Source organism: Zosterops lateralis, assembly GCF_965231275.1.
Source record: "Zosterops lateralis genome assembly, chromosome: 16".
Classification (NCBI taxonomy): Eukaryota; Metazoa; Chordata; class Aves; order Passeriformes; family Zosteropidae; genus Zosterops; species Zosterops lateralis.
Window position 1 is genome coordinate 7780688 of NC_139776.1, and position 15258 is coordinate 7795945.

At 64.1% G+C, this 15258-nt stretch overlaps 2 protein-coding genes across 2 annotated transcripts; both read left to right on the plus strand.

Annotated features, from left to right (window-relative positions):
* Positions 1-27: 27 nt before the first annotated feature.
* Positions 28-6968, plus strand: XKR7 (XK related 7; the record flags this gene model as incomplete). Its single annotated transcript, XM_083873327.1, has 3 exons — positions 28-452; positions 5734-5933; positions 6016-6968. 3 exons carry the CDS (start codon positions 28-30, stop codon positions 6966-6968), a joined length of 1578 nt encoding a protein of 525 aa, XP_083729453.1.
* A 3815-nt stretch (positions 6969-10783) lies between these two features.
* CCM2L (CCM2 like scaffold protein) lies at positions 10784-14623 on the plus strand. Its single transcript, XM_083873101.1, has 10 exons — positions 10784-10893; positions 11150-11317; positions 11610-11693; positions 11786-11969; positions 12299-12750; positions 12832-12967; positions 13096-13159; positions 13381-13528; positions 13717-13855; positions 14098-14623. Exons 1-10 carry the CDS (start codon positions 10864-10866, stop codon positions 14376-14378), a joined length of 1686 nt encoding a protein of 561 aa, XP_083729227.1. The 5' UTR covers positions 10784-10863; the 3' UTR covers positions 14379-14623.
* The last annotated feature ends 635 nt before the right edge of the window (positions 14624-15258 follow it).

Sequence of the window (15258 nt, forward strand, 5' to 3'; positions counted from 1 at the left end):
TCCTTTCTCCTCCTTTCCCCCGACAACATGGCCGCGAAGTCGGACGGCGGCGGCGGCGGCCCGGCCGTGCTGCTGGAGAGCCCCGAGGGCGGCGGCGGGCGGCGGGAGGCGGGCGCGGAGCCCCCGGCGCGGCGGTACCGGCTGCGGGACGGCTGCTGGGTGTTCTGCGCGCTGCTCGTCTGCTTCGCGGACGGCGCCTCGGACCTGTGGCTGGCGGCCCATTACTACGTGCGGGGGCAGCGGTGGTGGTTCGGGCTGACGCTGCTGTTCGTGCTGCTGCCCTCGCTGGTGGTGCAGATGCTCAGCCTCAGGTGGTTCGTCTACGACTTCGCCGCCAGCACCAAGGACAGCGGCGGCGGCACCAAGGACAGCGGCCCCCGCGGCTGCTGCCGCCTCTGCGTCTGGCTGCTGCAGGGCCTGATCCACCTGCTGCAGCTGGGGCAGGTCTGGAGGTACGGGGGCACCGGGGGAGCGGGGGTGCCCGGGGGGTGGGGGCACAGCGGGGATGGGGCGGCTGCAGGGCCTGATTGACCTGCTGCAGCTGGGGCAGGTCTGGCTGTGTGGGAAGGTGTGGGAGTACAGGGGGCGTGGGGGTATCGGGGTGATTGGGGTGCTGGGGGATGGGGATGCTCCTGGGCTTGACACACCTGCTGCAGCTGGGGCGGGTCTGGAGGTGCGAGGGTACCTGGGGGTGTGGGTACAGGGGGATGGGATGGGGCTGCTGCAGGGCCTGATCAGCTCAGGCAGGTCTGGAGGTACAGGGGGAGGGGGGACATGAGGGTCATGGAGCCAGGAGGGGCCTGGAGGGAGCAGCACAGTGCAGCAGGGACATGGGTGGGGATGACAGCATGGAGACTTCAGGAGGGGTTGGCAGGGCATGGGGGAAGGGGGTGGGGATGGAGAGGTAAAGCAGGGGCCCAGGCAGCTGGAGGGGGCACAAGGATCAAATATTTCTGCAGCCCCAGAATGGGTGGTGGAGAAGAGCCCCAGCCGTGGGCACAGGGGGGTGTGGGTAGGAGCTGTGTGTGTGGGTAGGAGTTGTGTGTGTGGGTGAGGAGGTGCAGCCCAGCTTGGGGCCACAGCCCTACCATCCCTGCTGGCAGCTGGTGCTGGGCCTGGTGGGGACCTGCCTGGCCATGGCAGTGTGGTCCTGGGGGTGAGAAGTGATTGTGCTGGGCCCTGAACACCTCAAGGCTCCTGTCCTGATCTTGCTGTATTTGTGGGGTGGTGGGCAAGGAGATGCTGGTGGCCTCCAGCCTGTCCAGGCTCTGCTGCTGCCCCATCCCAGTCCTGGGGACAGTCTGGAGGTGTGGGCAGGCCCAGCAGCAAACAGACAGGCTGGGGCAGCTCAAGGCCCTTCATCCACCTCTCAGCAGACCCCTCAGGATGCACAAGGTGATGTTTTCTTGGCATCTTCCTCCGCTGTGCTGTGGGCCCAGCCCCGTGCCCTCCCAGCTCCAACCCACCCCCCAGGCTGGGGCAGAGCCGGGCGCTGGCACCGAGCAGCCCTGAGGAGCTGGTGCCGGGAGGGCGGACAAAGGCAAATTCCCGGAACAATGCGTGGAGCCGGCAGCACTCCCGGCTCGGGTTTCCATCCTGTTTCCCCTCCTGAGTGCTGTAGTAGAGGCTCTTTGCTCGTTCCCTGTTGGTGTCTGCATGTTCATTCTTCTGCTGCTCCTTCTGGGATGCTCCGGGGTGTTTAACTTTGTTTGACAGTGTGAGCCGTGCTCAGCACACCTGCCAGCACACCTGCCCTCCCCGATCCCCCTGACAACGGAGCCACTCTCAGGGTACTCTGGCTGCAGGGTGGGTGCAAAACCTGCTTCTGTGTGTGAGGGGAGCTGGTGAGGGAGAGGACAGGAGCTCTCTGGCCCTGCCTGCAGCTGGTGTGAGCCCAGCACACCTGATCCCAGCCCAAGCTGGAGCTGAGCTGCAGCCAGGGGCTTTGCTCCTGGGGGTGTCAGTCCTGCTCTTGGATCGGCTGCACCATAGAGACTCCTAAGCCAATTAAAGCGGTAACTCTGAGCACTCACCCTCCAGGACATGTTGGTCTCAAGCAGCAGCTGAGGCTCTTTCTAATCTCTGGATTTGGGATTAGTTCGGGTGACCAGTTAAATGCAGTTTGTTAAACCCATTAGTGGGGTTGGATCCGGTGCAGGAGGATGTGGCAGTTAGAGAAGTGTTGGATAAATGCTGCAGGTGAAAGAAAGGATTTTTCCTGGTCAGAGCATTGTGCCCCTTGCCAAACACCTTCCCCTTCCAGATTTACCTACCTCCTCCCTCACCTCTGCAGGTCTCACCTCTACCAACCTCACTGCACAGCCCTGAGCCCCACCCATGATAAAGACCCCCAGTCCCAAAAAAGAAAGCTGCTTCCTACCCGCAAAAGCAGCTCTGAGCACTGGCTCTGTGGTTATCCCTAATAAAAGCTGTTGAAGATAGTTGTCATTGGTATGTTCAAGGTGCACGAGTGGTCTCTGGAGATGCTGCTGATGGCATGCCCATGTGAGCAGCAGCAACACGGGCCTGTCCCCAGCTGGTCCCACACCACCACCATGCCTGTGGGCCATGCTTGGATGGTTTTGCAGCTCAGGAATTGTTATCCACTCACAAAGTCCTCAGCTTCTTCACCAAAGCAACTCTGCAGGGCAGGGATGCTGCTCATGCCAGTGTGCCTCCTGCCTGGAAGTGTGTCAGGGTCCCCTGCCACCTCCATGGGCTGGCAGCTGGCCATGGTGTGCTGCAGGTCTCATAGGGCTGGGGACAGCCCTATTTGTGCCTGTGCCTCTGTTAGCACAGGGTCACACCTGGTTTGGCTGCCTGGGGTCACCAGGGCCAGACCTGCAATTCCCTCTTCCTGAAAGCCCCCATCAGCCCGTGTACCCCCATCCTCTGCTGGCTGGGTGACTCAGTGCCACCCCTCAGTCCTGGTGCCAGTCTGGCAGCAGTCCAGGAAGACAAGGACATCCTAGGCAGGCTCATGAGGAGTGGCAGAGCTGGGACCTGCAGGTTTCCCCACCACTCTGCTCCCTAGAGCTTTGCTCTGTCTGTGTGGGGTCAGCAGTCCTCCCAGCCCTGGGAGCACCCAGCTTAAGGGTGTCAGCTTGTCCTGCTGCAGGACCCAGTGCTGTTGGTCCCCACTTGGCCCTAGTACAAAGGACAAGGGGGTTTTAGGGCCAGACAAAGCCTTTCCCTGAGCACAGGTGCCCTCAGGTACTCCCCTCTGCCCCAGGTATCCAGGGCATGTTAGAGTGTGGGGCTGTGGGACACAGTGAGTGTGGTAACATGGGCACATGAGCACCTCTCCCTGATGACCTGGCTTGGTAGGATGTGTAAGGGATTGAAAAGGCTGTAACAGAGAAGCAATTTTCTCCTTGTTTAAATACAGGATTAAGGGATGAGATCCCAAATTATCTTCTAGGAAAATCACACTTCCTATTGCTCACTCTGGGACCAGAGGGTCCCTCGTCCTTTTCCATCTGAGGATGATGATTAGTGGATTTGTTTGTAACCAGTGTTGGGCTTTTCTCTTCGTTCATTTTTTCCAACACCTGAAAATGGGGCTCAGTATTTGGGAGTTGGGGGCAAACAGTGACACTGGTGACAAATCCAGCTGTAGTGGGGCTCTAAAAAAACCAGTGCCCACCCAAGCCACCACCTTCCTGCTGCAGGGTTTTTGTTGGATCACTCTTTGCAATACAAAGGAGGGAGCAATTAGCCCAGAGAGCTCTTGCTGTCGGTTTCTGCCTCATCATCGTTTTTTTTGAAAATTAAATGATTTTTTTTCAAGTGATTGATTCTGTGTTTCCCGTGCAGCTGCCGTGGCGCAGGGCTGGGGAGCGCCCGCCGTGCTGGCAGCGCCGGGATCGCTCACTGAGCTGAAACACCACGGGATGATCAAATGCAGAACAAATAAGAATCAACATTTCATTCGGGCGAGTTGATGGGAGATGAAATCTTGTTTTAACGAGACCTATGGAGTTGGCGGACAGAGGGATAATTGTGCCCATGCTGAAAGCTGGGGAGGCCACGGGTCACTTGTTGAACAGTGCAGGACCCAGGGCTGGGGCTCTGCTCTGTGTGTGCGGGGGCTGCTCTGTGCCATGGACAGTGGGATCGCTGTTGAGCCCAATTATCAAGACTAATTACAGGGACAGGATGAGGTCACCAGCTCCCAAGCCTGGTTCATGCATGGGCACCCTGGGACAGCAGTGTTGCCCTACAGCAGCCAGAGCTCTACATTGCTTCCCCTGTTGTTTCCCTCTATGCTGTGCCTTCCCTCTCTGGGCTGCCCACTGGCTTGCTCCCCACCAGAGAGGAGGGTCCTGGGTCCTTCACCAGGCCCTTCTGAGGGGCAGTGGCTGTGGGGGTGCCACAATGGCAGTTCTGGCCTGGCTGCTGTGAGCAGGTGGCACTGGGATGCAGATCTGCACCAGGAGCCAAGAGCCAGGTGGCCACAGCCTCTCCCCACCCCGAGCAGTGAGGGGCAGGCTGCAGCAAAGGCTAAAATTAGGTGCTGCCCCGGAGGTGGAGGTTAAAACGTCACTGACACCAGCACAGAGAAGCTGGTGAGGGCTGGGAGTGGGGCTGGTGGGGCAGAGCAGATGGCAGCAGGGTGTCCTGAGGGCTCAGTGGCCCCAGCTGATGGCCCTCACTGTGCTCTCCAGGCTGTGCAGCCCTGGGGGTGGGAGCACTCTGCTGTCCCTGCAGCGGGAGCAGAGCTGGCTCCTGCCTCCTCCTGCTGACGGATGAGCTGAAAGTGCTGTGATCAGGCTTTCTCCCATGCTCTGGGCTGATGGAGTTGTCTGGCAGCACATTCTGGAGCTGATGGAGAAGCCGTTGCTCTGCCAGAGGATTTTATTCACTGGGAGGAATCTGTGGCCTGACGTCCTCCTGCTGCACCTGTTTTCCTCCTCACCCGGCTCCTTTCCTCTCCTTGCCAGCAGAGCCCTGGCCGTGGTGCAGGCAGGGCTGCCCGGGGAAGCCCTGCCTGGCCAGTCCTGTGTCCCCTCCTGTGGTGCCAGATCTGGCCCGGGGCCGTGGGGAGGGTCCCTGGTGGCGGTGACTCAGCCGGGTGTGCGTCGGTGCCACGCACACCTCCCCTGACCCCCGACCAATGACCAGATGGCCGGGGCCAGCGTGTGGCTGCACCCACAGCCCTGCCAAGAGCCCAGGCAACACCGGCATGAGCGCCAGGAGCTTCCTGTGGGCAGCACGGCACAACCAGCTGGTTCCTCCATCCTGGCCGGGGCAGGAGGAAGCAGGGTGGGCTCTGTGCCAGCTGGGACCAAAATATCCCATTTGAGAAGCGGCCGGATGTGGTGCTGGGATGGGGCAGCCTGAATCCATGGGTGGCTGGAAAGTGGAGCTGTGGATGGGAACCCCGGCTAGGGGAGGCCAGACCCTGCATGGGTGGTTAAGGATTGGGGTGATGGGTGGGTAGACACTGTATGGCTGGGTGGGCAGTGGGGTGATGGCCCAGGGCTCTGGGGTGCCAAGCTGGCTTTGCACAAGCTGCCCCTTCCCAAACTGGTGCCCTGGCCTGGGACAGGGATGCATTCATCATTGCTGCTGCCCTGCAGCTCCTGGCACCCCTGGCCTAGGAGGCTTTCCATGGTCCCAAATCAGCAGGAACAGCTTGGCAGTGGTCACAGGGCATTCTTGGCATGGGCAGAGTGGGGTGAGCTCACCTGGCATCATGGGCTCACCTCACCCTTCCCCTGCCTCGCACAGGTACCTCCGCACGCTGTACCTGGGGCTGCAGAGCCGCTGGCAGGCCGAGCACCGCCGCCGCCACTTCTACTGGCGGATGATGTTCGAGAGCGCGGACATCAGCATGCTGCGGCTGCTGGAGGCCTTCCTCAAGAGCGCGCCCCAGCTCGTGCTGCAGCTCAGCATCATGGTGCAGCAGAACAGCATCGAGCCATTGCAGGGTAAGGGGCAGCACTTGCAGGGGACAGGGTAGGGGGAGGGAGGTCCCTGGTTTCTGTGGGCTCTCATGGCCGCTCCCCGCAGGATTCTCAGCCTCGGCCTCGCTGGTCTCGCTGGCCTGGATGATCGCGTCCTACCAGAAGGTGCTGCGGGACTCGCGGGAGGACAAGATGCCCATGTCCTACAAGGGCGCCGTGGTGCAGATCCTCTGGCACCTCTTCACCATCGCCGCTCGTGCCATCGCCTTCGCCCTCTTCGCCTCCGTGTTCCAGCTCTACTTCGGCATCTTCATCGTCACCCACTGGTGCATCATGACCTTCTGGATCATCCAGGGCGAGACGGATTTCTGCATGTCCAAGTGGGAGGAGATCATCTACAACATGGTGGTGGGCATCATCTACATCTTCTGCTGGTTCAACGTCAAGGAGGGACGGAGCCGCTACCGCATGTGCATCTACTACATCATCACGTTGTCAGAGAACGCCGCCCTCACCATCCTCTGGTTCCTGTACTACGACCGCCAGACCACCTCTGACTTCAACGCCTTAATCCTCGTCTGCGTGGTTAGCTCCAGCTTCGCCCTCGGCATCTTCTTCATGTTCATCTACTACTGCCTCTTGCACCCCAACGGCCCCATCTTCAGCCACCGCTCCGTGGGCTGCATCTTCCGGCAGGAGCCTCCCCCAGTGCCGGGCTCCCCGGTGGAAGCCGTCACCAGCCCCCCGCGCTCGCTGCCGCGGACTACAGGGGGGGAGCGGGACGGGGCGCCGGGGGAGCGGGACAGCTGCGTGCCCGTCTTCCAGGTGAGACCCTGTGCCCCGCCGGCGCCGGCCGCCCGCGCCCCGCGGACAGAGGGTCCCGTCATCCGCATTGACCTGCCCAGGAAGAAGTACCCGGCCTGGGACGCCCACTTCATCGACCGGCGCCTCCGGAAGACCATCCTGGCGCTGGAGTACGCGTCGCCCACCACCCCCCGCCTGCAGTACCGCACCCCCGGCGCCCCGCAGGAGGTGCTGGAGTACGAGACGACCGTGTAGGTTGCGGGGCGTGAGGCTGCGGCGGGAGCCCCGGGGCCACCCTGGCCACCCTGTGTCTCCACAGCTGTTTGCCTTCCTTTGGGTTTGCCGGCGCTGCCGTGTCGCCGTGCCAAGCACCCCGTGGGCGGTGGCTGGGGAGGTCTCTTGGTGCTATCCCCTCCCCGCGCTGCATTCCCGCAGCCCAGACCTGTCCCACCCGACGGCGGCCGCCCCCACGCCTTCCAGGGCTCGTCCTTGCCAAAATACCTCACCGATGCCTGAGCCCAGGCGGTGGGTGCTGCGGCCCATATCTGGTGTGGCCCATATCAGTGGTGCAGGATGGGGACCGGGGCACCCTGGGGTGGAGGCTGGCAGCTGCCAGGGGCACGGTGGGGCACGGTGGGCAGCACACGAGAACACAGGTGCCTGTGCCACGGCAGACGGGGGGGATGGACGGGGATGGAACATGGCTGCACTGGGGCGTGCATGGGGCTTGTGGCCCCAGGGAGCTGGGGCAGGGACAGCCGGGGTCCATCCAGTCCCCCTCCATGTCTCCCCCTTCCCCCACACTCTGCCACACCAACCCTGAGTGAACTCTTTCATATCCATCCTCAGTCCCCCCCTGGCTCAGGGTTGAGCCATGTCCCCAACCCCATGGGGTCTCCAATATCCTGTGGGGTGTAGACCCTGGCCTGGGGGGGGCCTCGTGGGTGGGCACAAAGCTTACACCCCTGGTTCTGAGCTGGGACCCCAGCTGTGTCCAGGATGGCTGCAACCCATCCTCCCCCCATCCCCACAGGAACTGCTTCATCTCATCGGGTTTGTTTTCACCTGAATGGTGACATTTTGTGTGACATTTTCTACCTCCGCTGGGGCCGGGGGTGGCAGGGCCTGGCTGGCACCACTGAGGGGTGTGTGCGGGGCCGCCGGCGTTCCCCGGATTCCCCAAAGTGGGATTCACCCCCAGCCGTTCTCCTCTCCTGGGCTGGCATCCCTTCCCACCCGGGAGCATTTCCATTCCCTCTTTCATCAGCATCACCTCCCTCCAGTTCCCCAGTATAAACCTGAGCTGGGACCCTGCCTCCCCTGACCTCACCCCGTGTCCCCCTGCCTGTCCTCAGCCCCTGCCCCGCCTGCTCGTGTCTGCTCCTGCCTCCCCAGAGGAGCAGGGCTGCTTGGGCTCCGGGTTTGAATGTGTCCCTGGTCCTGCCCAGATCCACTGGCCCCACCGAGGGGCTGTGCTGAATGTACCCTGTGCCCCCCAGGCCAGGACTGTCCCGGGGGGGTTGTGTGCATGTGTGTGTGTGTGTGTGTGTGAGTGTGCAGGGGCTGGCAGGGGTTTGCAGGGCAGGGGAGCTGTTGGGCCCCCCAGGCTTGTGCTGCCCCAGCCCCTTGCCCCCTGCAGCCACGGCCCCTGTGCCTTCCCTGCATCCCCTGTGCCCTCGCCGTGGCTCCACAGGGATCTGGCCTCTGGCTGCCCCGAGCCACAGTGCCAAGCCCTGCCGGGGCTGGGGAGCGTGGGCAGCACCGGGAGCCCCTCTGTGCCCTGGGGCACCGTGTGAGGCACTAGAGGATGGGAGGAGTGGGATGGGAGAGCTGCACCTGGGAACGGTGGGGATGTGGGGTCCCCGAGGGCCAGTGTGGGTGCCCACCCCGGTGACACGGCCGGGGTGGGGGGGTGTGCGGGGGCGGTGGCATCACGTTACTTTTGTTTCCCATTTCTTGGTAGCTGGGGTGACAGCAGGCTGGGCTGGCCACCGCTGGGTTCACTGGTGCTAACTGGTGCTAACTGGAAGGCTTGGAAACTCTTTAGAAGGAGGGTGCAGAGCATGGCTGGGGCTGGGCAGTGGGCTGGGCCCCTGCCACCTGCAGGTCTCCTTCTCTGCCACCACGGGCAGCCCCCGGCGGTGTGTGCTGGTCGTGCGGGGGCAGCCCCGGCGTGGGACGGCTCTGGGGCGGGGTCTCTTTTCCTCAGGGAAGGTGGGGGGCAGCAGCCAGGGGTGCCGGGCTGGTCCGGGGGCTCACCGCTGCAGGCATCAAGCAGTGTCACCGCAGCCCCCGAAGGGTGCCCAGGTGGTGGCAGCTCCTCCCTGGGTCCGGTTCACAGAGGATCTGGGGATGGGCTATGGGGACTGTGTGCCAGCACGGGGCGGCTCCTCTGGGCTCCCCCTGCCCCTGCCCCTGTCCACCCCAGGGCAGAGATGCCATTTGACACGCCATTTGTCATGCCGGGGGTTGTGTGGGGACCCCAGGGCCACGTTGGTGGGTCAGAGGGACATTTTTCTATGCACTCAAGCCACGGTATCCTCAGCCCTGGGCTGCTCTGGGCAGAGGAGTCTGGCCACGTGTGGGGTTTGGGGGAGCCCTCAGTCTCCTGCCCCAGGCCACCCCCCTGCCCTCCACCCAGCCTGTGCCACAGCGGCAGCCAAACCCAGCGCCCTGTCCCCTCCCTGCCCGCCGGGGGGCAGTGCCCGCCCCCTGGGATGACAAAGGGGGCACAACCGGAGGCCAGGATGGGCACAGCTCCAGGGGTGCTCGAGCTTCCACTGGGCATGGGGGGGTCCTGGTCCCCGGGGGTGTCACCCAGGGGTGGCAGCAGGGCTGCTCCAGCTTCAGGGAGTGAGGAAAGTCTATTCTGGCAGGGGCTGCCACAGGGTCTCAGCCACATCCCTGAACCCCCAGCGCTGGGAGCCGGCGGCTGCTGTCACGTACTGTAAATACTCTGTGTGCCACCTTCTTCTCTGGGACCCTCGGCGCGGGCGGGGGTCAGCGGGAGGCCGGGGTCCGTCCTGAGACTTTTTTGTATACCACAAACTTTTTGTATATTTTTAATTTTGCTGCAACATGAGATATTAAATTCATTTCAATAAGCCCTGCCTGTGGGATCCTGTCCTTGTCAGCACCTCCAGCTCACGGCTGGGGCTCCAAAGCAGGGCAGGATGGTGTGTGTCTGTCCCAGACTGCTCGGGGACATCACTAACAGAGCAGGGTGGCTGTAGCAGCGCTGCCTGCCTGGTGTCGGTGGCCCTGGCCGGTGCCAGTGGCCCTGGTGTGGTGGCCGGCAGGGAAGGGGTGCACAGGCAGGATGCAGCATCTTGGAGAGGAAGCTGCCGGACACGGCCACTGCCGGGCCAACCTCCTCCCTGCCGGAGGCCCCGATCCCCGGCCAACCCCCAGACCCACAATTGGTTTGGATCCCAGGGCAGCTGTGGGGACGGGTGCTGGATGCAACTGTATTTGCTCCTGCCAGTGCTGTTCCCAGTGCCAGTGCTGTTCCCGGTGCCAGGGCCCCGTGTAAGCAGCACAGGATATGGGCAGTGAGGGCTGCGAGCCCCCAGGGCTGCCCCATGAGGACGGGGTTGATTTGGGGTCATAGGGAAGCAGAAACCAGCTCCAGCCCCAGGAAAGAGCCCTGCAGAGAGGGGCAGGGGCTGCTCCATAGCGGAGTCCTGCAGGCATCACCAGCACCTGCTCTGGTCCCAGCACCTGCTCCAGTCCCATCTCAGCCCACTTCAACCCCAGTCTGCCCAAATCCCAGCCCGTCTCGGTGTAAGTGTCAGCCTCAGACCCAGCACTAGTGCAAATCCCTGCTCCAATCCCATCTCAGAGAACTTCAGTCCCTGCTTCTGCCCAAGTAACAGCTCAGCCCCTGTCCCAGTCCCAGTCCCAGTCCCAGTCCCAGTCCCAGTCCCAGTCCCAGTCCCAGTCCCAGTCCTGTCCCAGCGCCAGTGCCAGCCCAGTCCCAGCTCCAGTGCCAGCCCAGCCCAGGCCGGCCCAGCCCAGCCCAGCCCAGTCCCAGCACCCCCCAGGAGAGGCAGGAACTCACATCCCAGCTCTCCTGGTGGAGTTTCCGACACAGGAAAGCGCCGCGGCGCCGAGCGGGGCAGTGGGGGCGGCCGCAGCACCGCGTCCTGCCATGGACAGCGAGGCCAAGAAGGGGAAGAAGGTGCGTGGGGCTGGGGCTGGTGGCCGGGGGGCTGCCAGAAGGGTGGGAGCGGGTGACATGCACAGGTTTGAGAGGCTCCGCACCCCTCCCACAGCACAGTGGGGAGAAGTGGAGCCACCCAAATAGTGCCAAGAGCCAGCGAGGAGGCGCTCAGCTGTTGCCCCCCCAGGTGCTGGGTGGTGCCACGGGCCCTGTGTGTGGGGGCCAGGGTTGGGTGCCCGGTGCTGACCCGTCCCCGTGCCCGTTCCCGTGCCAGGGTTTCGTGTCGCCCATCAAGCGGCTGGTTTTCCCGAAGGCGGCGCGGAGGGCAGCGCTCCGCAGCAGCGTCTATCGGCGCCCGCTGCACTCCGTGCCCCTCTACCCCCCCGACTACCTGATCGACCCCCAGATCCTGCTGCACGACTACGTGGAGAAGGAGGTGAAGGTAAAGGCATCCCCAAAAGTGTCCGGAGTCACTGCTTGCTTGGAGTGGGGATATGAGGCCACCACACCTTGCTGAGATACACACACAGAGCGCCCAGAAGGGTCCTGGTCGCCTCCCTGCCCAGGCAAACACCCAGGGAGGAGGAGGGTGCGCTGGCGGAGCAAGGGGGACTCCCTAACTGCAGGGTCTCCCTGAACCCCAGCGAGATGTGTCCTGACCTTGGGGCCATGGGGCGGGAGGGAGGCTGTTTGCCTCAGGCTCCCCAAGCTGCCCTGGGTTTCTTCCCCTCCAGTTTTTAGGTCACCTGACATGGGTGACATCCTCCCTGAACCCCTCCAGCCGGGATGAGGTGCTGCAGCTGCTGGACACGGCCAGGGTAACAGGGGTCCCCCACTTCCCAGAGGGTGGGCACTGGGTGCCCCACACTGCCGGGTGCCCCACGCACCCCCCTGCACTCTGTCCATGCAGCAGCTGAAGGAGCTGCCGCTGCAGACGACGCCAGAGCAGGACAGCATCCTCAGCCTCTCGGCGCGCTGCCTCCTGCTCACCTGGCGCGACAACGAGGAGCTGATCCTGCGAATCCCCACACACGAGATCGCGGCAGCCTCCTACCTGCGCGACGATGCCCTGCACCTCCTCATCCTCAAAACCGGTGCGGGGGTCCGGCCGGGGGCCACCAGCCGAGGCACAGCCAGCCCCGAGTGGCACAAGGGGCTGGAGCACGGCGGGTGATGGGTGTCAGAGTCTATCAGGGCGGCAAAATCCCGCGTTGTCCCTATCTTGGTGTGTCCCATCCTCTCCCACATAGAGAGTCCCTGAGGGGTGTCCCCAAGCCACTGGGGCTCGCACATCCCCACCTCACACCCCTATCCGGAGGCATCCCACTGGGTTTGCGGGGTGGCCAGGGCAGGGGCTGGGGTCCAGGCGGGGTGGGGAGCGCAGCCCCCCGCCCTGACGTCCTGTCTGTCCCCGCTCCCCCAGGCCTGGGAGTGGACCCGGTGCCCGCCGGGGCGCACCCCGAGGCGGCCCCGGCCGGTTTGCCGGAGGCATTTCCCGCAGAGAAGCGTGCGGGGGGCTCGTGGCCGGAGGGCCGGCTCGGGGGCCCGATGGAGCGGCGGCACACCATCTGCAGCCTGGACTGGCGGGCGGCGCGGGGCGGGCAGGAGGGCCGGCAGGGCGGCAGCCTGGAGCGGCGGCGGGGCGGCAGCTGGGAGCGGCGGCAGCGCGGGCGGCCCTCGGGCAGCTGGGAGCGGCGGCAGCCCTGCGGCGGCAGCTGGGAGCGGCGGCGGGCCGGCACCGCCGGCGGCAGCTGGGAGCGCGGCACCGGCTTCGGCAGCTGGGAGCGGCGGCACGCCGGCAGCAACCCTCTGGACCCCCAGGAGCCCTGCCCTGACGCTTACTCCAACCTCATCATCCTCGCCGTGCCCAACAGGGTGAGCGGTCCCTGCGTGCGCCGCCCGCCTCCTGCTCGCCCACCCTCTGGCACTCACTGCCCTCCTCCCTTCCCGCTGCAGGATGCTGGCGAGGAGTCCTGTGCGCTCATCTGCCAGGTGTTCCAGATCATCTACGGCGACCAGAGCATCGAGTGCGTGGACCGTGCCGGGTACCACTACACCTCCACGCCCACACGGCCTTGGCTCTCCAGCAGGAGTGAGTGGCTGGGGACAGGAGTGGGAATATCAAGTGGGGTGTCATGGGGCTGACGGGTACAGGGGGGTGCATGGACACATCGTGGGGGGGTTTGCCTCTGCTGTGAGGTCTCAGCTCTCCCTCCCCAGGCGAGAGCTGCCGCACGGATGGGACATACGGCTATGATGCTGACTACAGCTGCTGCAGCTCCTTGTGAGTCTGGCTCCCCCTGGGTGCCCTTGGGCTGGAGTGGGTCCCACTGGACAGGTGTGGGATCCCCCTGCTCCTGGGTGGGTGTCTCTGCCCGTGGGTGGGTGCCAGTCCCCACTGCAGTGATGCCCCAGCCCTACCCGATGGTGGGTGCTGTGCAGCGTGGGGGTGGCAGCTGGGCACACGAGGGGTACAGGGACCCACTGACCCGTGTCCTCCCACAGCAATGGCTCCCACGAGACCTTTGAAGCCTATTACAGCGGCGCCTCCTCGCCCTCCTTCCACCGCTCCCACCACAGCTTGGCCACCGCCTGCAGTGGCAGTGACCAGAGTGGAGCAGGGCTGGAGCAGCTGCAGGACTACATGGTGACGGTGAGGGCACAGGGATGGGCACAGGGATGGGCATGGGGACAAGCAGCAGGCTAACAGCAGCAGGGGGCGGGGGCAGCAGGCAGGTCTGGGCTCCCTGTGCCAGAGAGCAGGAATGGGACACAGGGTGGTGGGCTGGGGCCGTGGGCTGCTGGTGTCCCCAAGCCCAACTTGTCCCTGTGTCACCACAGCTCCGCAACAAGCTGTCACCACAGGAGATCCAGCAGTTTGCCATCCTGCTCCGCGAGTACCGTCTGGGCACGCCCGTGCAGGAATACTGCACTGAGCTCCTGCGCCTCTACGGGGACCGCAGGAAGTTCCTCCTCCTGGGTGAGTGTCAGCAGCCACCCTGTGTCACCATGTCACCCTGGTGCTGTCCATGCACCCCTTGGGGATGTGGTGCTGGTGCTGGGTGTGCTTCAGGGGATGTCAGGACCCCGTTGCTTACTGGAGGCAGGTTGGGACAAACCTCCTGCCAGCAGCCAGTGGGGCTGGCATTGCCCCCCAGTGGGGCAGGTACCCCAGTGCTGCCCACCCGGGCAGCCTCCCGAGGCTTACGGTGCCTATGACAGGAATGAGGCCCTTCATCCCTGACCAAGACATCGGGTACTTTGAGACCTTCCTGGAGAGCATCGGGATCCGGGAGGGCGGGATCCTCACCGACAGCTTTGGCCGCATCAAGCGCAGCATGAGCAACACGTCGGCCTCGGCCGTGCGCAGCTACGACAGCTGGTCCCTGCGCTCCAAGTCCGAGTCCTTCAACCGCATGATCACCGACATCACCCACGACATCGAGGCGCTGGCACGGGATGAGGAAGAGGAGGAGGAGGAGGAAGAGGACAACTACCTGTGAGCCAGTGCCAAAAGCCAGCTGTCCCCTCCCTGCTCGCTGATGTGGTGCTGCACCGCCAGGACCAGAGTCAGCAGGTGCCCAGCTCTGCCCCAGAACCAGGGAGGGTGAATTTGTCACCAGGGGAGGGGACAGGCCTCTGCAATGCTCTGTCAGCTCTTGTCAAGGCTGTTGGAATCACAAGGCAGCCGTGGCTGTGGGGGAGACACATGTGCTGTAATTTCTGCAGATTTCAATTAAATGCTGGGGCTGGGAACAGAGCAGGCTCTTCCCTGGGGAAAGGCCCTGTCAGAGTGCAGAGGAGGGTGCTGCGGTGTTGGGGTGAGCTGAGGCAGGGGGCTGCTGGGCTGGGCTGGGCACCTGCCCACTCCAGTGTCACCTGGAGGTCACCACCAGTGTCAGGGTGCTGCCGGCTGCTCCTGGCTGGCTCCAGGAGATGCTCAGAGCAATGGAGGGGGTCAGCAAGAGTGTAATGGGAGAGGAAAGAGCTGGCCGCAACTGCCTGCGGCGCCTGCGTGACAATCGTCCGGCCGCGGGCTGCGGGTGTTTCACAAAAGGAAGTTCCTGCCCCGGGCCGGCTTCCTGCAGTCCCGCCCTGCAGCCCCTCCGCCGCCCAGGGGCCGGGCCGTGCTCCCCGCCGCCCGACGGACCTCAGCTGCTGTTCCCTGGTCACCGTCCCCGAGCCCATTCCCCCTGGCCACTGTGCCCCAATATCCCACGACTGCCGGCCCTTGGCTGATGGCCCCGAGCCAACATTCCCTGGCCCAACGTCCCTTGGTGGGGACTGCGGGACGGCGCTGCAGCCCCAGGGCGGTGTGCGGGCAGCGGGCGCTGGGGCTGCCACAGCAACTTATTTTTATTACAAAAAAATTTACATATGCAA